Source organism: Pleurodeles waltl, chromosome 6 (genome assembly GCF_031143425.1).
Source record: "Pleurodeles waltl isolate 20211129_DDA chromosome 6, aPleWal1.hap1.20221129, whole genome shotgun sequence".
In the NCBI taxonomy this organism is placed as follows: Eukaryota; Metazoa; Chordata; class Amphibia; order Caudata; family Salamandridae; genus Pleurodeles; species Pleurodeles waltl.
In genome coordinates this window covers 1,103,912,020-1,103,936,977 of record NC_090445.1, presented here as the reverse complement: position 1 = coordinate 1,103,936,977, position 24,958 = coordinate 1,103,912,020, and the positions used below count along the sequence as shown (strand labels likewise).

Genomic DNA, 24,958 nt, shown 5'->3' with positions numbered 1-24,958 from the left:
ATAGATTTAAGTATTGGAGTAGTGTGTTGAACAGTGATATTGAGTGCAGTTATCTTGTACAGTGGCATTACATAGAGTGGAGTAGAGCGGTGCAGTAAAGAGTGGAGTGTTGTATGGTGACTTAGAGTGGGTTAAACGTATCGTAGAATGGAGTGGCATAGCATAGAGTGGAGTAAGGTGCCATAGAATGGAGTGTTATGATGTGGAATTGGGTGGAATAGAGTGAACTGGCGTAACGTACAGTAAAATAAAGTATCATAGAGTGGAATGTTGTGGGTTGGACCGACATGTCTGTTTCAAAGTGTTGGAGTGAAATGCTTACAAGATGGATTAAAGTGTATGGATTAAAGTGTAGTAGAGTTGGGTGGCATTGAGTAGTGTTATTGAGTAGCGTTCAGTAAAGTGGGGTAGAGTTACTAGCTGTAAAACAAATAGCACACTCGTTAGATGATGCCAGCAGTAATGTCATCAGTGTTATTTTAGATGTCATAAATGATGTCATAGAAAATGTCATGAGTGTAATATGTGAGGTCATAAGCAGTGCATGGTGGGGCGCAAGCTATTGTTAGCACAGCTAACTATAACTGGTAAATTTATTTAAAAAAATAAATACAATTTTTCAGTACAAAACGTTGTTGTCATCGACAAATTCACCTAACTATAATGTTACTTTAAGATTTTTTTTTTTTTTTAAACAGATCTTTGTCGCCCTTAACTATAATTCTACTTTAACCTTGGTATTTGTGGTGACTTTCTAAGGTTCTTAGACACACACTCTACCCCCTCCTGTGTCTAGCATTTGGCTGTGTGTGGTAGGGTGGGAGGTTGGATGCAGGGCCCCCACCCCCGCTTGCAGCCTTTGGCCATGCGCTGTGGATGGGTTGGCCACAGGACCTAGTCCTTGGTGCCCCCATCCACCAGGGCTCTTTATTTTTTTCCTTCTTTTTTTTTTTTTTTTCTTTCAAAAATATAAAGGGAATGGGTACCATGTGGCTCCCCTACCTGAGCCTCATTGGGCCCCGTGGACCCCATCCACCAGGGCAGTTTGTTTGATTAAAGAGAAGGCAGGCACGTGGCCCGCACTCCTAGCCTTATTCGGCCCTAGAGACCTGATCCCCTTGGGTCACTAGACCCCGAGCCTTATTAGGGTCCCCCTCCTCCCAGCTGATTTCAGCCTAGTGAGCCCATTTTCCAGTGTGACTTTGAAGGGGAGGAGGGCTCGCTGCCCCACTTTCCCGGCTGGTTTCAGCCCCAGGGACCACATCCCCCAGGGCCCAGCGCTGTAAAAGGTGAGTGCCCTGGTGCCCACCCAGGGCATCCACCAGAGTCTTGTTGGGGACTGGGGGGGGTGAAGGTGTTTGGGGTGGGGGGGGGGGGGTAAGGCCGCCTCAGTCTCAGCTGGCTCCCCGCATATAGGGGGAGCTGGTATAGCTCCCACCTGCAGGGAGCTACTAACGGTGCTCCTTGCGGGTGAGAGCAATATTTTGATCTATTTCACTGCCTGCTTCAGTGCGGGCAGAAAAACGATTAAAAGTGTAATGCCAGTGGTAGCATTTTCAATGCTCCTGCCTGCTCTGAACGGACTTGGTGTTTGCTACCACTTAGCAGGAGTTTTGAAAATGCAAACAGGAGCAAACACAGGTTCCCATATGTGCGCTGATGCGGGGAGAGAAATCGCTTTGTCCTGAGGTTGCCTTTTGCCCCTGGGTCAATTCACAGCCAGCCACCATGCCGCACATGCCAAGCCTCTTCGTGGCTGAAGGCATTGGGATCCACCGACCTCGTGGATCAGCGAGCCAGCAGTCTGGCCAGTACCACCCAGCAGCAGCCTCTAAGCTGTCTGATTAGTTCTGCAGTTTTAAGTTTGCCTGATCAACCTTCTTTGTTTAAGTCTCCCATTGTTAATACGTTCCTCAAAGGCCATATACATCTCTTTTCCTCTGTCCACGTTCATTATGCCCCAATGGGATCTGAATTTGGTTTTGACATTTCTGTCCCTTTCAAGCCTCTCCACATTTGTCCTCTAAGGCTTCTCACTTTGAAAACAGCCTTCTTTGTGGTTCTTGCATCTTCCTGTAGGGTGAGAGCAGGCATTGTCATCTAAGCCATCCTACCTTTCCATCTATCCTAACAAAGTAGTACTTGGCACTAAGGCTTCCTGTCTGTCAAAAGTGGTTACACCCTTTCATGTAGGCCAATCCATCACCTTGCCCACTTTTTATGCACCCCCACATCCTTCCAAGGAAGAGTAGTTACTCCACTGCCTAGCGTTCTACTTTGATCATACAAAAGAGTTCCAGGTGGATGTTTAACTCGTTGTCGGGTATGAAGAAAGGTCGGGCAGTGCAGAAGCGGACCATCTCCACATGGGTTGTTCTCTGCATTAAGATCATCTACGCACTGGCCAAAAAGCAACCCCCTGAAGGTTTGCTTGCTCTTTCTACCTGAGCTACAGCTGCAACCACAGCTTTAGCATGTGGAGTTCCAGTCCTTGACATCTGTCAGGTGCGACCTGGGCATCTGTGCACACATTTTCCAAACACTACTGCCTGGACAATCCGGTCCACAGGAACAGTTACTTTGCCTGTTCAGTCCTGCAGGACTTTCTAGTATGATCTTGGTTCCCAGTCCCACCTCTGGGGATGGTATTGCTTGGGTATCTATTCAAAGGTAAGGAATCTACAACTAGAAGCCTCTATCAGATAATAAGTTACTTATCTTCGGTACCATCTTATTTGGTAGAGACAAATTCTAGTTGCAGATTCCTTACCAACCCTCATCTTCCCCGCTCTGCAAACTGATTTCTAGGGGCAGGGACTCCGCTTTCAGGGCCTTTGGTTTTGATACATCAGTAGTCTGTGTTCTTCATGGCACAGCCCTTCTGGTGTGGAAAGCTGTGAAAAGAAACTGACATAAGTGCACCTGGATGGTGCCTATGTAGGAACCCCAACGTCCTTCCCGGTGCAGCCAAAGATGGACGTTGAGGTAATAGATGCCCCCTAATAGCATGCAGGGGTACTGCTCAGAAAATTCTCCAGATCCAGGCTGACGTTGGAGGTAATTCAAGGATAAGGAATCTGCAACTAGAGTTTTCCCCTACCATATAAGGTGTTTGCGAAGGAAAGTAACTTGTTCTTCTGGTGCCGACAGTAAGGCGCTATTGACAGTGGAGAGTTTGAGCTCCAATGCTGAAATCGACGAACCAGTTCCTGTGCAGCATCCAGCATCAAAATCCATTATAGTGAGTTCTAGCCTTCCACAGGCCTCCCCTCCACATCACTCCCACTCTGGGGAGGCTACAGCTTCAAACTCCTTTAAGCTCTCTGGCAAGTCGTGTGACCCCACAGTCCACCATGGGGCAGGGCTGTGGTTGGCATCAAAAAGAGGAGTTTGACGTAGGCCCTGCCCAGCCTTCGGGGTCAGGGCCCAAAGTCCTCCTACAAGCCTCGCCTATCCACCTTGACTGTTACATCGTCTCCAGACTCGATGACTTTCCTCGAGGGCCCCAACAGATGTGAAACCTTCAGAACCTGAAGGTCACCCAAAAGCTTTGGATCTAAAAAGACCGATGTCCACTGCTGACTCCTTCACGCATCTGAGGATATTGACTTAACTAATCGTTCAGCACCTCCATAAGGAACTTGATACCAGACAGCAGCGGATACACATCTAGCCTGTTGTCAAGAAGATGCATCAGACCCTTTGGCAGCAGTAATAACTCCCCAACAGCAGCTTGGCAGGTGTGGTTCTCCGTTCACATAAAAATTCTTATGTCCCTTTAGGGAATTACTGGCTCATTTCTATTTTCTGACCCACATGCAGGTAACGTATTAATGAAATCTGGGACATTTCCTATAGAGGAAATAATAATGGAGATAGTAATTCAAGTTTGTAAATGAGAACTGGCTGTTTTATTTGCATTTGTTGTACAGTCCGATTTAAAGAAGGTAGGGTTTTAACACTGCATGTTTACCTTGATTTCATGTAACATTTTGTGGTCTTAGGTCTTAAAATTTGTTCAGTTTGTGCTGAAAAGTTAATTATACATGTCTTAAAATTGAGTCAAATGATTAATTGAAAAAATTATTGTTACTGAAACGCTCATTTTACATTTTAGGTGGTAGATATAATGAGAGTTAATGTGGATAAGGTCCTAGAGAGGGATCAAAAACTGTCCGAACTGGATGATCGTGCAGATGCGTTGCAAGCAGGAGCTTCACAGTTTGAGACCAGTGCTGCAAAGCTAAAGAGAAAGTACTGGTGGAAAAACTGTAAGGTATGTACATTTACTTTTAATTGTGCGTTTCAAAGTGTTTGACTTCATAAACAAATCAACATTCTTTTTTTAAACTATTTGGTCAAAAATCTGTGTAAATATTATGTAGTTCCTAGCCTGTAGTCTTTATTAGGATGCACAGGGCAGGTTGACAATTCAGTTTTCTATTGTATGGGTGCTTTAAGAAAGTTGATTATTAATTGGGGTGATTGACTACCCACCTCAAGGAATAATCATAACCCTTGTCAGGGTGAACCCTCAAAATTGTTAAGTTAACCTGAACATAACGCCCTGGTAGCTGTAGTGCTGGCAGGCTTGACTTGGGACAGGCAGGGCAATGTATAAAGTACTTAGGCAGTTCCAAAACAGTAATAAAGGTAAAACAATACAAACAATAGAATTCCCAAACCATATTAGAAAAGTAGAGAGGGCAGGGCAGTCAAGGTAGATGACTTGGGCTTGCACAATAGAGTCTCCCTTACATTTTCAGTCCTTTGCGATGTCGGGCCGTTGGCCTCTAGAAGATCTGACCTCTTTCTTCAGATGAAGGGTCAATAGGCGTGGCCTGGCTTAAGACTCGGAACAGGAATAGAGAGTCTCTGATTTTCTCACTTTTGTATTCTGTTCCACTTAAGTCTCTGTTTTGGTAGGAAAGCTTGATTCAGGAGTTAAGTAAATGAAGTGGCTGTGGATATTCTTGGCAGCTCATCCTTTAACCCCTCATTTAAACCTCTCCGGCATAAGGTTATCTGAGTGCATTCCACCCAAGCGGTTTATGCAGCAAACTTGAGAATCGGAGTATAATAGCATAGTACACTGTAGTTTCCCTGTGATATTTCACACAAGGTATCCTCAGCAGAAAATTCAGGGTCTGGTCTATCAAACATTGTCTTGAAGATTGCCCAAAACAATTGCATAGTTCAGGTTAGGGTCTACGGCGAGGCCCAGGCCAAAGCTGTACCTGTCGGGGAACCAAGCAGATATCCTACCTTGGAGCTCTCAGAGGATAATTTACCAGGTTGGAAGGCAATATAGACCACCAAGCTGTCCAAAATTTCCTTTAACTTTGAAGGATCTACAGAATACTTAGGAGGTGAGGAAATGAGTACAGGAAGGCCGCACAACGTGGAGTAGATGTTAGACAAACAGCAGAATTCTCAGTCCTTTGTGGGTCTTGTTCCAGTGTTTCTTGCTAGAGAACAGTCTCCTGGTCAAATCACAGATCTGTGTCAGAAACTAGCTGATACTTTGGGATTTGCATCCTCTTCTGTTTAGGGTACTTACCCGCAATCTGGTTCTTCTGCTGTCCAAGGTAAGAGGAACATTTTTTTGATGCTGCAGTGTCCCCTCACGCTGGATTAAGTGGTGGGCGAGTGACTTCGAGATGATGCCACCTTCTCAGGAGGAAAAAAGACAAAGGCATAAAAACCCTCCTTATAAGATGAGCTGAAATGAAGAAATCCCAGAATCGGGAACCCAACTGTGGAATTCTTCTGGAGTGAAGAATCTGGATCAGCAAGTGGAGGGAGCGAGGAAGTGTCCAAAGGAACACAGCTTTGTTGCAATACATCATCCAACTAGACTGAAGCCTTTGTGTAGCAAAAACACAGGAAAAGGAAATTACTTCAAACAGCACATAGCAAGAACCATGATGGAGTGGGAAAATCAAGAAGAAACAAATGTAGAGATCGTCATGATGAAGAAAAGAGCAAAAACTTGAACTAGACTAGTTGCAGGGTAGCAGACTGGTGATGTGAAGCAACCGGTAGCACAAGGGAAGGCAGTCTCAGTTGAGTGAGACTCGCAGCCCACTGGTACAGGCTTCTTTTGGCATTTTATGACTCCCCCCCCCCCCCCCCCCCCCCCCCCCCCCACCCCAGAAACTGCTGGCATTTGCAAGGTGGAAGATCTCTGCTTCCCAGTGTCTGAGACACTGTGGATTGACAGAATGTAGTAGAGCCTGTTTTTCTCTCTGAAGAAATAAATGCATCCGGCTCCTAATATATTTTGTTTGCTGAATAAGAAACCAACAAGACTTGATGACAATCTTGATTGAGCCTCACTTGCCAACAATATTGGGTTGGGAAAAAAATATCATATTCATATTTTGATTCTGGATCAGATGTTTACCAGTTGACATGTAGGACCAATACTTCCACATTGCAGTTCTGAGAAAGCAGAATTGTTTTAAGAGTCCTCCCCCCTGAGTTTGAAATCAGCACCTCAGTTTCCTAGTACATGATGAAAAATCTTGGTTTACCAATGTTTTGATGATTGGGTGATAATGACTTTACTTGTGGAGAAAGCTCAACCAAGTCTTCATCATACACATTGTTCAGCTTCATCTGGGCTGTCCTGTGAATTTTCAAAAGTTCACATCACCTGTACAGATTATCACTTACCTAGGTCCCACCTTGAACACACAACACAGTCCAGAGTCTCTGGACTGTCTCCTCTGTTTTCCAGAGCTTTCAGACAACACCGGCTCCAACCGCTTACCCAGATGTCTTACCTCCTAAGAACAGTGGCCTTCTACATCGAGCCAAATGTAAGGCTTCAGATGAGACCTCAGCAGTGAAACTGGGAAGATCAGTGATCTCAGTGGAAAGATGACAACAGAGACACTGTTCCTAACTTTGCCCACAAGGCTTACTCTTCTGTGGTGTTGCAGGAGATCCAGTCTTATAAAAGGAGGTCTATTTGGTCAGAATCTTCCACCACAGACCACTATGACAGATGCCTCCTTCATGGCTTTCACAATCAACCTGCAGAACCTAACAGTGGAAGGTCTGTGTTACAGGGAACACCTGTAACCCATCATGATCTTGGAAAAAAAGAGCAGTTCATCTAGCAATGAAGGCTTTGCTGCCTTCTCTTACAATGATCAGAATGAAAATGTTCCCAGCTCATGAAACGGAACGTTTCAAATCTATTAAGAACTCAGAGGCGAGGTTTAGGCTTTTCTTTCTTCGTTTTATTTAATCCAACAGCCAATAGTATTTCAACACATTCAAAATAAAACTGCATTTCTCATGAAACAGTGAGGGGGGGGGGGAAACACAAAAAAACAGTTCATCCAATCAGGGCCTCCAAAGTCCCTTCATATTCCCTGGAGACATTCGATCCCCCTCTTTCTTCCTCCGAACACAGTATATCCGCCATTAGATCATTCCTGTTAAGTGGACTCTGCCCCTGATAAAACATAGAAAAGTCTGAGAAAGCAGCAAGAATACTTTCATGAATCATGCAAAGTACCACAATGCAGAAATACACATCAGTGAAATCAATTTAGATAAATAACATAATACAGCACACTGAAACAAATGCATTATTCATATTAAACCCCAGGAAAGAAACACCTCACCACCTAGCAAATGTAAAATGCGCAAACTCTATCCACCTGGAGAGTCTTGTATGGGGAGGGCCCAGTACCTTAGTGCAAACTGTTTGGGCTATTCCTCTCCTCTGAGTCCTTAATAGAATTGAAACTTTCTGTAACCTTTGCTGGGAAATTTTTCATTCTATCTCAGAACCCAGAGGGGACGATTAGGTTTGTTCAAAACTTGTCCACCACCAGGATCGCCAGATTAATCACTGGTTTAAAATAAAACCTTTTAAAAGTTGAATCTGAATACCAGTCTGCTGCGTTAAGGTTATCCTCCAGCCTAGACCCTAAAGAGAAGACTTTGGGTGCTATTGCTCATCTAGCAGAGTGGGCCCCAAACTGGGAAATGTCAATTCCTGCCTCCTGCGTGGGTCCTCTAACCCACTTTGCAATAGTAGACGAAGATACTGGTATGTGAGGTTTAGTGAGGGCAATGAGAAGTTGTCTTTCTCCAGTGGGGTGCAACTCCTCCATCATGGACTCATACCCCCTGAGGGTCCTGACTACACACAACTTTGGAATGTCTGGAAATGCTGGGTACGAAATCACCTAGAGTTGCACTTTGTTCTTCTAGCAATGTAGAAAGTTATCCTTCCAGAGTAAATACTCTACCTGATAAGTCCAGAACTCCACATCCTCTGACAATATACCAGACACAGTAGTTTTGCAGACAGCTGTTTCCGAGACACGCATTTATTGTAGGTCCAAGCTAGAGATAGGCGGAGCACCACATTAACATCTCATAACTTAGAATAATGGGGATAAGGCGGAGACGACAATCTAATCCCTCTCAGAAGTTTACAAACAAGAGGATGCTCGCCAATCGGATGTCCATCCACTGGTATATGGCCTGAAGAGATGGCGGACCTGAAGGTATTAATAGACCTATAGGCTAATCCTACAGAAGCAAGAGATGCAAAAAAATTCAGGATACAGACAATGTTAGCCCCCACGGGATCCAATTGTTGCTGATGACACCAACCCAACCATCTCAACCAGGCAGAACAGTATTGTTTGTTTGTGGAATCAGCCCATGCCTTGGAGAGCAAGCTGGCAGCCTCCTCAAAGTCTTGGGACTTTCCAACGTTCCCTATAATCTTCCAGGCCATGAGACAGTGAGAGAGTACCAGATGGTAATGATTGACCTGGGGATCCCTGAGGAGATCCGGAAACTGGGGTAGAAGGATTGGAAAATCCCAAGAGAGCTCCGTCAGAGCTTGATACCTCCAAACCGCAGTATCACTACAGTGTCTGCCAGCTGACGACATACTTGAGTGGACAATCGCATGATCACTGCAAACTGGGGAAAGGCATAACCCTTTTCTTTGCACCAGTCTTGGAGAAAGGCATTGGTCGCCACTGCGTAGGGATCCGGACACCAGCTGAAGAAACTCTCTAGCTGGTGGTCCACCCGGGATGCAGACAGGTCAATCGAGAAAGGTCCTCAACTGGCCTGTAGAGTTCGAAACACCGCTTGATGGAGTTTCTACAGACTGGCATGTTGCCTATGACCGGCATGCCAGTCTGCCACTTGATTGGACTTGCCTGAGAGATGTCCAGACAGTAATCCCACAGGGACTGAGCCAGATCTGATCGTCTTTGATCGTGTCCCGCCCAGATGATTGACATGGTGGACCACCGCCACATTGTCGATCTTAAGAAGGGCACAGCACTGCGCCTTTTCCCTGGTCCAACATCTGATTGCAAAAGACCCCGCTAAGCAGTTGATGTGCAGGTGGTCTTCTGCGGAAGACCATTTTCCACCTGTGAAGAACTCTCCACAGCGTGCTCCCCAACCTTCTCCACTGACATCCGACCCTATTATTAGACCGGGGTGAGAGATGAAAATGGCTCTGACATGCCACTCCTCCATTAGGGAGATCCACCAGTTGAGTTTCTCCTTCACTTCCTCTGAGAGAGGAATGGACTGAGAGTAAGACAGTCCTTTCCGAAGGTGGAAGACCTTTAAGCACTGTATATCCCTGTAGTGGCGGGAACCTGGGAATGTAGCCTGATTTGAAGATGAAAGAAGGCCATCTACCTGGGCCAGATAAAGCAGAGAGGCGGTGGGTTCGCTTGAGCTTGTGTTTGATTTTGGAGAGCTTCTGAAAAGGAAGATTCAACGTAGCCTTGATCAAGTCGATCAGGACCCCCAAAAACTTAGTGGACTGGGCAGGAATCAGAGAAGATTTCTGCTCTTTGATTACAAAACCCAGGGATTCCAGGAGGTCTATTGTAAGCTCTAAATGAGCAGATAGATGACTTGGGCACTGATCGAGGATGAGAATGTCGCCTAGGTAGATAATAAGCCTGAGCCCCCAAGCTCTTAAGTGCTCCACTACCGGTTTCATCACATTTGTAAGACATCTAGGAGCAGAGGACTGACTGAAAGGCAGGGAGACAAACTCGAGTACCTGTGAGTGCCATTGAAATTGCAGGAACTGCCAGTGAGGGGGAAAGATGGGCACTGTCAGGTAGACACCCTTTAGTTCCAAACGGACCATCCAGTTGTTCACCTGCAACAAATCCCTGAGAAGGTGAATGCCTTCTATTTAAATGGCAATAATTCAGCCACTCGTTGAATTCTCCAAGGTTGATAAAGGGCGTTGACCCGCATCCCTCTTCTTCGCTAAGAAAAGATTGCTCAAAACACCATGGAGTTGTAGAACCGTTGAGACAATAGCCCTTTTATTCAAAAGTGGTCTGATCTCTGCCGCTATGAGAGACACCTGAACATAGGGAAAAAAAAATGGGTTTCGGGACAAGGGTTTGGGATGGGGTCCTGTGGAACTCCATTTGAAAAACCCTAACTGAGTGAGGGACCCACGCATCTGAAGTGAGATATTGCCAATTGTGGAAGAATTCCCCAAACCTGCCCCCAATATGTAGGCCTGTCCAGGCCTGCATACTTAACTCGGGGAATGTTGAAGGAACCGTTGCCTCGTCCTCTTGCACCATGTTAGCTGGGATACGATCTGGTGGGATAGAAGTTACCAAACTGGCCCTTACACTGTCCACCATGAGTCCGAACCTTTGGCGGAGGGTCAAAGCAGCACAGCCCTCTAAGCGTCCCCTACCACTGCCGGCAGCTGCAAAAACACAGGCTGAATATGAGCCTGATGAGGTTTTGGGCGTAATCCAGCAAATTAAACGTGCTCACAAATTTGCCCACTTTGCGAATAAAAGGGTCTCCAAAAAAAAGTCACACACTGCCACTGGCCCTGCCTCAGAGGTGGGCAACTCGCCTAACTTGGGTTCTATTTTAATTAAGAGACTGGCGATGTTCAGTGGAAATTGCGCAGTTTGCATTTCCAAGAAATATCAGAGCCTTTTGAGCCCTCCCCGAAAAGCTGTCTGGAGATATCAGAAAGCCAGGCGACTTGGGGTCCTCAGCCATGTCCAGGATCTTAGCCAAGGGGCCCGTTACATCCAATAGTGTGTCCTGACAAGAATGGCAGGAGCGTTCTGTTACGTTCTTGGGATCCTTTATGAACTTTGGCTATTTTGGGGTCAATTTCAGGAGTGAGGGACACTTTGCCTTCCAGAGCCGGGCGAAACATTCTGCTCCTAAATGACTTCTGACGTCTTTGTCTAAGGGCTTCCTCAGACTCCCCCAATATAAGCGGACACTTTAGGCACTGGGACCCACTCTGAGCGAGGATGCATGAGATCCTTAGTTCCAACTTGTCGGAGATACAACCTGGAGGGCTTGGAAGGACCCCTGAATCGCCAACAACGGGCGTTTTTTAGCTGGAGTATTTTCTTCTCTAGGGGTGCCACTACTTGGGACACAGCATTAAAAATGGACCTGTCCATTATTTGACAAAAGTTATCATTGATGGGAGGTAGGTAACTTGCTACTACTGTATTTCCCCCAGATCTTCTATGGGGAAGGTCAAATAACCTCAGTGTAAAGAGAATGCACAGTGCCCACTAATATGATTACTAAGAGCAAGGGCATCAGTACTGATTGCTAGAGGAGAATGCAGAAGAGTGTTTGAGGCAAGGCTGGTATATTTCACTTGGTCTCAGCCAGACCTGAAGCCTAAGTGGCAGATGGTGTGTGGGTGGGGGGGGGGGGGGGGGCACTACCTCGATTTTAATGGGAGCCTGAGTAATCGCCTGGGACGCACCCATCAGAGGCCATCAGTGGCCTCACACGAGGCAGATCTTACCCATGAGCAGGTGTTGGTGTCAAGGCGATGGCTCTGCAGACAACAAAACAGCCACTGAAAAAGCTGAGGTCGGATGCTAATCACCTTTCCTTTCTGACAGCAATTTGAACGAAAAGGCAAATATCATAAAACACCATAACAATAGAAAGACAAAGGCACTTAACTCATGCTGTTGGAGCAGCGAAGAAAGAGGGGGCTGGAACGTCACCAGGAAATATGAGGCCCTGATTGAATGAACTGTTTTCTGGGCTTTCCCAAGTATACTTTCTTGCAACACCCGAATTCAGTCTTTGTCATGAATGTGAAAGTCTGAATCAATGGGCCATGCCCTTTTGATTGCCCTTTTGATTGACTATTTGGGGACATTTTGCTGCCTTTTCAGCTGGTCTTTGATTACAACAGTTCTGGTGATGCTGCGACACTCCGTAGCCAGCTTTTCTCTTCACCCCAGACTTGCCAAAACAGTGGTGGTTTCCAGATCTTATTTGGTTGTCACTAAAGCTAGGCTAAAAGCATTAACGCAAACTAAACAATTTGATATTCAATATGTAAAGCCAGCTGTACCATTCCAGTGTGTAATGTTCTTAAATATGATAGCATGGCTTCTGAGGTTGTACAATATTTAAATCCAAATCTGCCTAACACGTGCCATAGTGAAGAAGGCAAAAGGCTTTTCTACAATACTTTCTCAAACAGTATGTTTGATGGCATGTGTAGCTGTAGGAGGTCTTCGAATCACGAGATCGATTGACGCCTTCTCTCGGTGATACTGCGCATGGACATCAAGTCTTTTGTTAGATTGTTTTCTTTCGGATGCCTGGTTCGGACGCGTTGCCTCTTGTTGGATCTCGGTTCGGGCCTTCTGGACTTATTCTACCTTTCTGTAATACAGTCAGTATTGTCTCGATGGTGTTTTCTATCTGTAGTCAATTCGATTAAATCATCTGGATCGAAATTTCCACCCTGGAAATGGGCCTTGCTCTTTTAGGGCCTACTTCAGTGTCTGGCTGATGGAACAAACTTAGTTTCGATTCTGGCCAAGTTGTCACACCAAGTTCCATACACTGACCAGCATTTGGTGTGTAATGTTTGTTTATCTCCTGACCATCTAGAGGAGACTTGCGATGCCTGCAGATCATTTACATCTAGGAAGATTCTCCGGGACCAAAGAGCACGTCGACTGGAAATGGTGTCCAAGTCCACAGAAGATACTCCTGGTATTCTTGGTGAGGAACATGCGCAGGAGGAGGAAGAACAGAGTACAGCACTTTTCATCAGAGACTCTGATTCGGAACACGACTCTGATGCGGACAGCCACTCCATGTCTCCGCCTTAGTACGTGAGTACATCTGCCCCGTCACACCAGCCAAAAGACATCAAAAAAGTCTCCAGCACTGGTCCTCGGTCTTCCACTACCTTGGGCCATGGTCCGATCCAAAAATAACAAGTCTGCGTGACCAACCTGTGGTTTGGCACCGAGAATAAAGACCAAAGTGCATTTGACACTGACAAAACAGACTGTTCCAGCGGTCTCCGTACAGAGCTGAAAAGTAGAAACCTCAATTTCAGAGCATAAAAAACATTTATCCGTTTCAGGGCTGACAGTTTAAGTTCAATTAAAACACTTGATGACTAAACCTTCAGAGCCGAAAGCTTCAAGTAGTAAACCTACTACTTCACACAATAAACCTCGGACATACAACCAATTTTAGAGGTCATGGACACTAGAGAGCGCAAATTACAAATTCAAAAGGGCACAGGAAGAATAATTGCTTCTCCTTCAGTGACTATTAAAAGGAAGCTAACTTTTCAGGAGACATTAGATGCTGGACCTTCACCAAAAAAAGGTCTTAAAGGACAAAGAGAGAAGGGCTTTACAGCAGAAACAGCCTTCGCCACCACATTCTCCTCTTCTTCTTTCCACACCATCACCCACATATGAGATTCAATTCACACCACAGACAATCATCCAGCATCACCACACAGGGATGATCTTAGTGATATTCAGCTAAATACAGATCCATGGAATCTATATGACCCTGATCCTATTACCTCAGACGATCCAGACTTGTACCCTGCTAGACCTTCTTCACCAGAAGACACTACAGAGTACAATCAGCTCATAGCAAGAGCAGCTGCTTACCATAATGTGAAGATGCACACAGACCCAATAGAGGAAGAGTTCCTTTTTAATACTTTAACATCGACACATAAGGAATATCAATACTACCTGGGATGCCTAGGCATTCATCCAATATTTTTAAGGAATCAATGAATCCAGAATTATCACTCCTAGAGTAGATAAATATAAACCGACTCAGACCCAGTTTTCATAAGAACTCAGTTACCACCTGATTCAGTAATGGTTAGTGCAGCAAGGAAGGGGTTGCTCCTCCTCCAGACCGGGAGAGAAAAAAGCTAGACACTGCAGGAGAAACCGTTTGAGAATAGCGAACTCCCAAGCTCTTTTAGCTAGGTACGACAGGGCTCACTGGGACAAGATGGAAGAATTGCTGCAGTACCTTCCACCAGAGCATCAAAAGCAGGGGCAGCAAATAGTTGAAGAGGGACAGACAATTTCCAATAATAATAATAATAATAATGATGATATTAGAGGCGCTACAGATGCGGCTGACACTGCAGCTAGAGGCATAAACATCAGCGTAGTCATCAGAAGACATGCTTGGTTAAGATGTTCAGGCTTCACACCTGAGATATAACAAGCTGTCTTAAACATGCCCTTTGATAAGGAACATCCGTGTGGCCCAGATGTGGACACAACTATAGAAAAGCTGAAGAAAGATTCTGAGATGGCTACAGCGATGGGTACATTATACACTACACCTGCAAGAGGGAGCTTTCGTAAGCCACAATTTACAGGTGGCTTCAAGCCAGCAGCCACAGATACAACATCCACTTCACAGCAAAAACAGACCTCACAATTTTACACAAGAGGTTCATTTTGAGTTTCCTACAGAGCATCCCATAGTAGAGTAAGAGGCAAACCATCCACTTCCAGAGGTTCCTCTACTGCAACTAAACAGTGACTCACTCACCATCCCCACATATAACACACAACTCCTTTGGGAGGAAAACTGGTAAATTTGTATCCACAATGGCAAGACATCACTACAGACCAATGGGTTCTGTCAATTATCCAACATGGTTATTGTCTGAAACTCTACTATTTCACCAAACATTCCCCCTCATTCACACAGTTACTCAGGACCATCTCAGTATTCTGACAGAGGCGGTACAATCACTACTACCCATAGAGTTAGTACCTGTATCCCAACAGGGATCAGGAGTATATTCACTATACTTCCTAGTACCAAAAAAGACAGCTCATTAAGGCCAATACTAGATCGCATGCCTCTCAATTTATACATTCTCTCAGAACACTTTCATATGGTCACTCTATATGATGTAATTCCCTCATTACAAAAAGGAGATTACATGACCGCATTAGATCTCAAGGATGCATATTTTCACATACCTGTACATCCAGCACATCACAAATACCTAAGATTTGTCATCATGGGAAAGCACTACCAATTCAAAGTACTACCGTTCGTAATAACAACAGCACCAAGGGTGTTTACCAAATGTTTAGTAGTAGTTGCAGCATTCCTCAGAAGACAGCACATACATGTCATCCCATCTCTAGACGACTGGCTAATAAAGGCCAGTACAAGCCAAGTCTATCAACAACCCACTCAGTATACTATAGGTCTCCTACACAGTTTGAGATTCATAATCAATTACCTCAAATCCCACCTACAACCTTTACAAATACAGCCACATTTGGGAGCAATTCTCAACACTCAGCCAGGATTAGCATACCCAAACCTAGTTAGGATTTAGGCACTTCAAGACTTAATATCCTAACACCAGCACAACCACATTTATATAGTCAGGTTAGTGATGAATTTATTAGGAGTGATGGCTTCATGTATAGCCATAGTTCCAATTGCAGGAATCCACATGTGGCCACTGTAGCAGTGCTTACTCCAGGATTGGAACTCTTATAGATTCACATGGTTGAATCCTTCCCAGTCGTCGAGATGGGAGTCCCCGGTGTAATACAGAAGCTATGCTCAAATGAATATAAACATTACATGCATTAGGCCTTTATCTTAGAAACATATCAGTTATTTTGTGAAAAAAAGGACCAATCTCTGGAATCAACCAATCAGATTACACCACCCTCTAAAACCCTCCTCCGAGGAGGTGCCTTCCCTCATTTTCTACCGCACGTTGTGCTTGGGAGTCTCCTCTGAGCTCTTCTCAGTTTTCTCTCAGATAAAGTTTTTCTGAGGTGTTTGGATTACTTTTCTTCAGAAATTCTCTTCATTTGGGTGCTTCAAACTGACAACCTTGTCAGAGGCACCTAAAAAAAGGGCTTTTTAGATCCTGTGCTACCTGCATGAAGAAGAGGCTACTTGTGGATGACCAGCATAAGGACTGTATACTGTCTCTCTCCTAACTGTAAAACCAGAGACTGTAAGGTATGTAGGAAATTTTCAACCAAAACATTAAAAGAGAGAGAGGGTTGTCTTCTCCTTTGGCTACAAACGTTGAAATCCAGAGACAAGCCTGTCTCAGACGATGACAGTGCCTCATCATCTGTCTGTCACCAAAACACCTACAAAGAGACAAAGACCATCTACATTATCTCTTTTCTCGTCGATGGAGCAGCTTGGACTTAAAAAGATTGCAAAGCATTGTTTGACCCCCATCCCTTACATCTCCAAGTAAGGTGTTAAGACTGTTACCTTCACACCTTTTGGATGAAGATGATTCGGAGGATGCTGGGCTATATGGGATGGCTAGAAGCCCTTCACAATTGTGTCAAATGTCAGGAATAATCTGATGATGATTCATACTATGACATGCTGTATTACGAGCAGCCACAAAGCAGCAACAGCAAGGGCTGGTATGTCTACCTTCCGGCTTAGTGTTGGATTTGCAAGCAATGTTGGCAGATTACAGGGAGTGTTTTCGGCCAATACCCACATCTGTGCAGCAACCAATGATTCCCACAATACCATCAATCCCTCAGCAGTTTCAACAGCTGCAGGTGTTTCCTCCTCTTTGGCCATGGTGTCGTGTGTCCCCCCCCCCCCCCCCCCCCCAGTCTGTACCTAAACAAGTACAAAAGTCTTCGGACGAAGGTAAGGAGGGAGAAATCCATACACCACAAGATGAATGGGATGAGTATATAATTCCAGCACCTGCCTCTCCTGGAACACCTTTAGTGAATTCTCCTCCTGAGGACAAAGGTGGTTTTCACAACCTGCTGGCAAGGGCAGCCACGTGCTTTGATTTACTGATGCCTGCAACTTTGCAGGACTGTTTCCTGTACGATTTCAAAGAACCTCACAGGAACACGGTCAGAGCTATTCCAGTAATTGACCATGTTTGGAGTGAAGGTTTGAAGATAATTCTTAACCGTGCAACAGTACCTGCAGTGTTACCAAAATTGGATAAGAGTTACAAGTCAACGGATGACACTCCTGCCTGCCTAACAGGTCATCCAAAGCCAGACTCCGTAATTTCACAAAGGGCGCAACCACGCTCTAGAAACCCTTCTACACCTTTAACCATGCCGCCAGATACAGAAGGGAGGTGCCTCGTTAACATCAGGAAGCGATTTTCCGCAATGTCTGCCATTGTGGTATGAGCTGCTAATTCTCTAGCGTTCCTTGGCAGATAAGATAGGCAGCTGTGGTCAGACATAGCTCAGTGTTTGGAAGAACTCCCGGAGAGTACCAAGGTAGAGACCAAGAAGTGGCTAATGGAGGGACAACGTTCCTCTGCAGAGATAATTAACTACGCACTTGACATCGCTGCCATGGGCTTCAGACTGCTAGCTGGATCAGCAGTTTTGAAGCATCAAGGGTGGCTCAAAGCCTTTAATTTCTGACCTAAAACAAAGATTTTATGTCTTCCCTATGATGGAGAGGTGCTATTCGGGAAGCATGTTGATCACGCGCTTCAAACGATAGTCAGACACTGATACTGCCAGATCGCTGAGCACTGCAGTATAGAAAATTGTCCTTTCATGGAGCCAAGGGCAGAGGGCAACCTTCATTTCGTGGTGGATACCAGCAGTACAGGTATCTTACTCCACCACCTTCCACACTGCCATGCCCCAATATCAACAAAGACAGCCACCCCGAGCGGCTTACAGCAGACCTCCTCACAGAGGAAAGCCCGGAGGGCAAACTAAAGAAGCCTCCTATAGGCAATGACTGGCTTCAAGCACAGGCTACCTCTCGTTCTTTCCCATCCGCTTTTCAGGGAATGCTGAAACACCATATTCATCGTTGGCGTCAAATAACCAAGGACAAATGGGTACTAGAATACAATTTGGCCACCTCCTAGAGTTCATACAGATACCCCCAGGGACACCACAATCCCAGGTGCAACAAAGGCATCTGTGTCTGCTCAAGTTAGAAGCTGAGACCATGTAGAGCAAAGGAGCAATTGAAGTTGTACCCTATTCCCAGAGGGGGAGAGGCTTCTTTCTACTCCTGCTTCTTCTTGATTCGGAGAAAGTCTTGTTTGTGGAGGCCAATCCTAGACTTAAGGAAACTAAACAAATACCTGAAAAACAAACATTCTGTATGGTCACATTGCAAGACATCCTACAGCTTCTCAACACAGCAGACTATATGGCTTCCCTGGACCTTCAAGACAGCTACTTCCATACTCCCCTTCACCCAAGACACAAAGTTCCTGAGATTCATGGTAGCCAGCAAGCACTTTCAATTCAAGGTCCTTCCCTTTGGACTCAAGTCCGCACCACAGATCTTTACCAAATGTCTGGCTCCTGACGCAGCCTACCTAAGACGCAAGCAACACCAAATTGTTTCCTATCTAGACGACTGGTTAGTAAAAGCTCCCGACTTCCAGTAAGCCACGCAGGTCTGTCAGAGCGACCTTACACCTTTTCAAGGACTTGGTCCTTACTCTCAACCAGAAGAAGTCACTACTCCAACCATCGACCAGGATAGCCTTCCTGGGCGCTATATTAGACACAGAACAAACAGAAGCCTACCCAATGCTGGACAGACAGGAGAAACTAATCTCTCTAGCGAAACAAATTCAAGTTTCAGTTTGACGCTACAAATCATTGATAGGGATGATGTCATCTAGTATAAACCTCCTTCCCCACTGTCGCCTTCATATGCGTCCAATTCAAGAGGAGCCAGACAAGCAATGGAAACAAGCGCAAGGATACTTCGGGTTCATAATCCAGATAACTCCACTTGTGATAACTTCTCTCGATTGGTGGACAGTTACCAAGGACATTTCGAGAGGCCTACACTTCTTACCTCAGATTCCTCCGCTAACCATAACGACAGATGCGTCAACGAACAGGTGGGGCACATACCTGCAGGACCTTCAAGCAAGTGGCAAGTAGCCTCCCTCTCACCACACTCTTCATATCTACCTTTTCGAACTGACAGCAGTGCATTTTGCATTGCAAGCCTTCCTCCCAAAAATTTGCGGATCAGCAGTGCTTCTCAGAACGGGCTATACGATGACAATGCACTACATCCACATACAAGGAGGAACTCACTCACACCTACTTTCCCGAGAAGCACAAACCATTTGGAGTTGGAACATGTTCCAGGCCTTCAAAATACCATTGCAGATTCGCTAAGCAGGTTAAAGGCCTCTCTTCATGCGTGGGAATTGGACCAGAAGACACTGGACAAAATATTCAAGTGGTGCGAATGAACCTGGATCTTTTCGCAACCTCCCAGAACGCCAAATGCCGGTTTTACACAAGTTGGCATCACCAACAAGGGTCGTGAGTGGGTGGATGCCTTTTCGATCGCATGGTCAAGAATTTATGTCTATGCCTTAACTCCAGTTCCCCTCCTCCCAAGAGTGATCAGGAAGATCAAGTTGGAATCTTGCCAGATAATTCAAATAGCTTTGGCATGGTCAAGTCATCCTTGGTATACGGAGGTACTGTTACTATCTTCATGTCCACCCATCAAGATAAAGCCAATTTGAGTTGCTCACCATCAACCAGGGCCAAGTAAGACACTCGGATCCCAAATCTCTGAGCTTATTGGCATGGCTCCTGAACGAATTTGGCCGCTTAGACATTGCAAGGACGTCCTTGCTAAAGCCCAGGCGGATAGCACAAATAAAATGTACCGCCTAAAGTGAATATACATCCTCTCTCCTCCATCCCAGAAAATGTCTTACAATACTTGTTGCAACTAGCACACTCAGGGCTTGCCCATGCGTCCTTCTGGCAGCCATTTCTTGGTATAGGAGAATGTCCAGTAAATCATCTGTGTTCTCAAAGGCTTATAAACCAATTCTTGAAAGGTCTTTCTAGATCCTTTCCTCCAGTTAGAGCCCCTCCTCTGGCATGGCAACCTAACACAGTCCTAGGCCAGCTGATGAAGGAGCTCTTCAAGCATATACATAGAGCGGACATCAAATACCTCACCTGGACAGTGGCGCTCCTCCTTCCCCTGACTCCTGCACATAGGGTCAGTGAAATGCAGGCTTTTACAATACAGGAACCCTTCTTACAATTTAAAAACAACAGTTATTCTACAAACTAATTCTTAAATCCATCCCCAAGGTGTCTTCAGACTTTCATATTAATGAAGCTGTATTACTGAGGTCATTCTTCCCAAAGTCCCAAACTGCTGCAGAGATCCTTTCATTCGCTTGATCTAAAGAGACTCCGAGTTTTATTTGGACAGGATGAAAACCTTTAGAAGAACAAACCAGCTGTTCATAGCCTTTATTGTCCCTAGAAAAGGATGCCCAGTAACTAAACAGACTATTTCTCAATGGATTAAAAATGCTATACTTTTGCCATCAGAAAGTAGGTCGACCGTTAGATACTAAGGTGTGTGCACATTCCATTAAAGCCGTATCCACGTCCTGTGCATTGTTCTCCGGAGTATCGATACTGGACATCTATCGAGCTGCAATGTGAAAGACAGCACATACCTTCACAAGGCACTATGTAACCGGGCGCCCCCGGACGCCGCTTCCCCGTCGAAGAAAACGACCGACAAGGGATACCCCGGGGGCACCCGAGGGATTCCTGACGTGATGACGTCCAACGTCATCCGTCAGACAAGAACAGCCGACGAGAGGCGAGCGGAACGCGACGGAGAAAGAGAAGCCGACGTCGAGCAGAGCCGCAGAGAGGAACGCCACGGATCGCCGAGAGGGAAAGGAAGCCCCGCCGTAGACGAGGATCAACGCGAGGAGAGCGGAAAGCCTTGGGCGCCTCCCGCCCCTGCCGAGGCGAAGTCGGGAGATCCCCTGCAAGCCGGCCACGTCCCTGGAGGGGCGTGGCCAAGCCAGGTACGAGCGTACCGGGACTGGGGCTGGGGTTCTGGGTGGTTGGCTGGGTTTAAGGGGGTTAAGGAGGGAGGGCTGAGATCCTGTAAGGAAGGGGAGCTCATCTGAGTAGGAATACCGGTAAACAAAGAATAACCACACCCTCCGTACCCAGACCAGTGAATAAAAGAGTAAGAGGGTCACAGAGAGGACACAACAAAAGGAAGGCACGAAAAGAAAAGTAACCCCACATTCCTCCACCTCCACAGAACCCCCCCCCCCCTTTCACTCCTTACTAACCCTTATTAAGCCGTGTATAAATAATTTGCCCCACTTACCTGTTCCTTTTTTCCTTCTTTTATTTGGCAAATCCTGGGCCATGAATACCGGGTGAACAAGACCTCTCCCTCCGAACCGGACCAGGCCGTCTCAAGAAGACCAAAGAGCCCTGAAAAGAAAAGGGAATTATTTTATTTTGGACTTGGAATATAACAGTTTGACGGACAAGTCAGTGTTATAAATCCCAAACGAACAAGAAAATAAACATACTACCCCCTTAAGTGCTGTGTCTGTCACCTTCTTCCAATATTCCCTCGACTCGGGGAAAAGACCCCGCCACAGTGGTGTCAGAAGTGGGATATTGGAAGAGGCGACCGAGAATTCCCAACCATGGAGGAGAAGTGTACCATATCCGATATGATGCAACAGTTGGCCTCCGGACAAAGACACCTGCAGTTAGTGTGGGAAGAGCAACAAAAAGAGGCCAAATTGGAAAGAGAGGCACTACAAAATGCCCTTAAGAGTCAGGCCACCATAATGGCCAACAACCAGTTGGTTCATGAAACCGCCATTAAGAATCTCAGATACCATCGCTGCTACCCGTGTACACCCAAATGTGCCCAGTTCGGTCTTACAACGATATCAAGAAGGTGAAGACCCCGATGCCTTTTTCACCAATTTTGAACGAGTTGCTACTTCCGCTACTTGGCCTCCGGAACGATGGGGCCAGTATATCGCCCCCTTATTGACGGGGACTCTCCAAGCCGCCTATCAAGCGGTAAACCCCGGTGGAATAACCCCCTATAAGGATATTTTAAAAAGCATCTTAGAACGGGTGGGTTTTGATTCTGAACATTATCGCGTCCGGTTTAGGAAAGCCAAGTGGGGACCCAACGAAAATCCCCGGGCCCTATATTTTAGGATCAAAGATCTGGGTCTCAAATGGTTGGGCCCCCATAGGGACAAATCGGGAAGACATTATTGAGATCGTGCTCTTAGAGCAATACATGGACGCGCTGCCTCCGTCCACGCGCAACTGGATCAAACAACATCCAAACCCAGATACCAATGCTACCATAGAGTTGGCCTGCGCCTTTCATCGCTCCCTTGAGTTCAAAGTAACCCCCCCTCGGTCAACACCTAGTCCCCTGCGTCTGGGTTCGGGAGCATCCTCGACAGGGGGACGAAGAATCAATGAGGACATAGGGAGAACCCGGGGACTGGATAGGCCCTATATACAACAACCTCAGTGTTTCAGTTGCGGGGAATGGGGTCACATAGCTCGAGGTTGCCCCCTGAAAACAGAAAAACCGGAACCCATGGAAATAGGGGTTACTAGGGGAAGAGTCTTTTATACAGGGAAAAGAGACACCCCTTATAAAAAGAGACTCGTTATCAATGGGAAAAGCACAGTGGCCCTCATCGATTCAGGTTGTAGCCAGTCTGTGGCCCGGGCCGGGTTGTTCGACGCCCATGACTGTACTTCGGGACTCACGGTATCAATCTGTTGTATCCATGGAGAAACCAGAGAATATCCCCTAATCTGGACAACCCTCACCTGGGGAGGAAAGGAAATACCCATAAGAATGGGTTTAGTAGAACAACTGGTTGAAGAAGCTATTATAGGAACTGACTTTTCGGAATTCCCACAACTCCTAGACAGCCTCAGACAGCTCGAAGAAACTAACAACTGGTGGAAAGATGCTCCTTTCTCCGGTGAGCCTCTATCACCTCCGAGGGTACGACCTAAACTCTCCCGGAAGGAGAAAAGAGTAACGAAGAAAGCCTATACTCAAGACCTCTCCAGCACGCCCCGGGTAATTACAAAGGTCCTCGCCCTCACTGCCCTTCCCAGCTTCCGGACTTCTCAAAGAGAAGACCCAAGTCTGATTCATGCATGGAAAAGTGCACGGCCATGGAAACCTCAGGATAAGGGTCCCTCCTTCACCATAGTTAAGGACCTATTATACCGAGTCACATACAAAGACCAAGACGAAAATAAACAGTTGATAGTTCCAGAACCCTATAGACAACAAGTTCTACACTTAGCACACAGTCAGCCGGGGGGCGGACACTATGGGAGGGAGAAAACCGAGGAGTATTTATTGAGAAAATTTTACTGGCCAGGGGTATTTTCCCAGATTAGGAAGTTCTGTCAACAATGTTCAAAATGTCAATTGATTGACCCAGGCTCACGGAGAAAAGCCCCTTTACAACCCCTCCCCATCATTGATGTGCCCTTCTCCAGAATAGGGATGGACCTCGTTGGCCCTCTTCTACCCTCGTCGAGAGGCTATCGTTATATATTGGTATTAGTGGATTATACCACAAGATACCCTGAGGCTATTCCCCTCTCTAGTATTAACACCAAGAGTGTTGCACACGCCATGATAGGGTTCTTTTCCCGAGTTGGGTTTCCTCGAGATGTCCTAACGGACCAAGGGACCCAATTTATGTCCAACCTGATGACACAAATATGTCAGCTATTGGGGATCAAACAGTTACGGACGTCGGTCTATCATCCACAAACCGATGGCTTAGTAGAGAGATACAACCGTACCCTCAAATCACTACTAAAGAAAGCTATCTCGGAGACAGGTAAAGATTGGGATAGGAAACTCCCCTTAGTATTATACGCAATCAGGACACACGAACAAGCCTCTACGGGCCATAGTCCGTTTGAACTGTTTGGGCGACAACCACGGACCCTACTAGACATGGCCGCTGAGATGTGGGAAGAAGAAGACTGGGAAAAAACCATTCTAAAATACGCACATGAGTTAAAAACCCAACTACATACAGTATGGGAAAGCGTAAGGGAACACATGGAGAGGGCCCAAGACAAGCAGAAAAGGAATTATGATCGGAATACCCAATTGAGGTCCTTTTCCCTAGGAGATAAAGTGCTAGTTCTTCTTCCCAGTTCCGATAACAAATTATTGGCCAAATGGCAGGGACCCTACACCGTAACAGGACTAGTAACTCCCGTAACTTATAAAATTCAGCTTAACGATACCCCCCCTAGGTCCCAGATCTTCCATGTTAACTTATTAAAAAGATGGGAAGAACCACCGAACGACCCAAGGCACGGCTGCCTAATTAATACCGTTAAGGAACTAGAGATAGGCTGGTGTCCCACTGATCCCCCTGGCGAGAGGGAGATCCCTCTCATTAATACAGAGATCTCGATTCAACAAAATAGACAGTTGAAGAATCTCTTCGATAAACACGTTCGGGTGTTCTCCTCGATACCCGGTAGGACACGATTGGTACATCATCACATCCTCACACCACCTGGGAAGACCGTGCGACTAAAGCCTTATCGTATCCCTGAAGCTAGGAAAACCCTCGTAGAAAACGAAATCGAGAAGATGTTAGATCTAGACATCGTAGAACCTTCCCACAGCCCCTGGTGTTCGCCCGTGGTATTGGTGCCCAAACCTGATGGGTCTATACGTTTCTGTATTGACTTTAGACAGGTCAATTCCATATCACAATTTGACACCTATC

The 24,958-nt window shown here is 46.0% G+C and overlaps 1 protein-coding gene across 1 annotated transcript in view; it reads left to right on the top strand.

Moving 5' to 3' along the window:
* VAMP3 (vesicle associated membrane protein 3) overlaps window positions 1–24,958 on the top strand; it is a 137,883-nt gene that overhangs the window by 63,823 nt on the left and 49,102 nt on the right. The window contains exon 3 of the mRNA XM_069240208.1: window positions 4,118–4,276. Coding sequence (XP_069096309.1) covers window positions 4,118–4,276 — 159 coding nt within the window. The remainder of the gene's footprint in view (window positions 1–4,117; window positions 4,277–24,958) is intronic.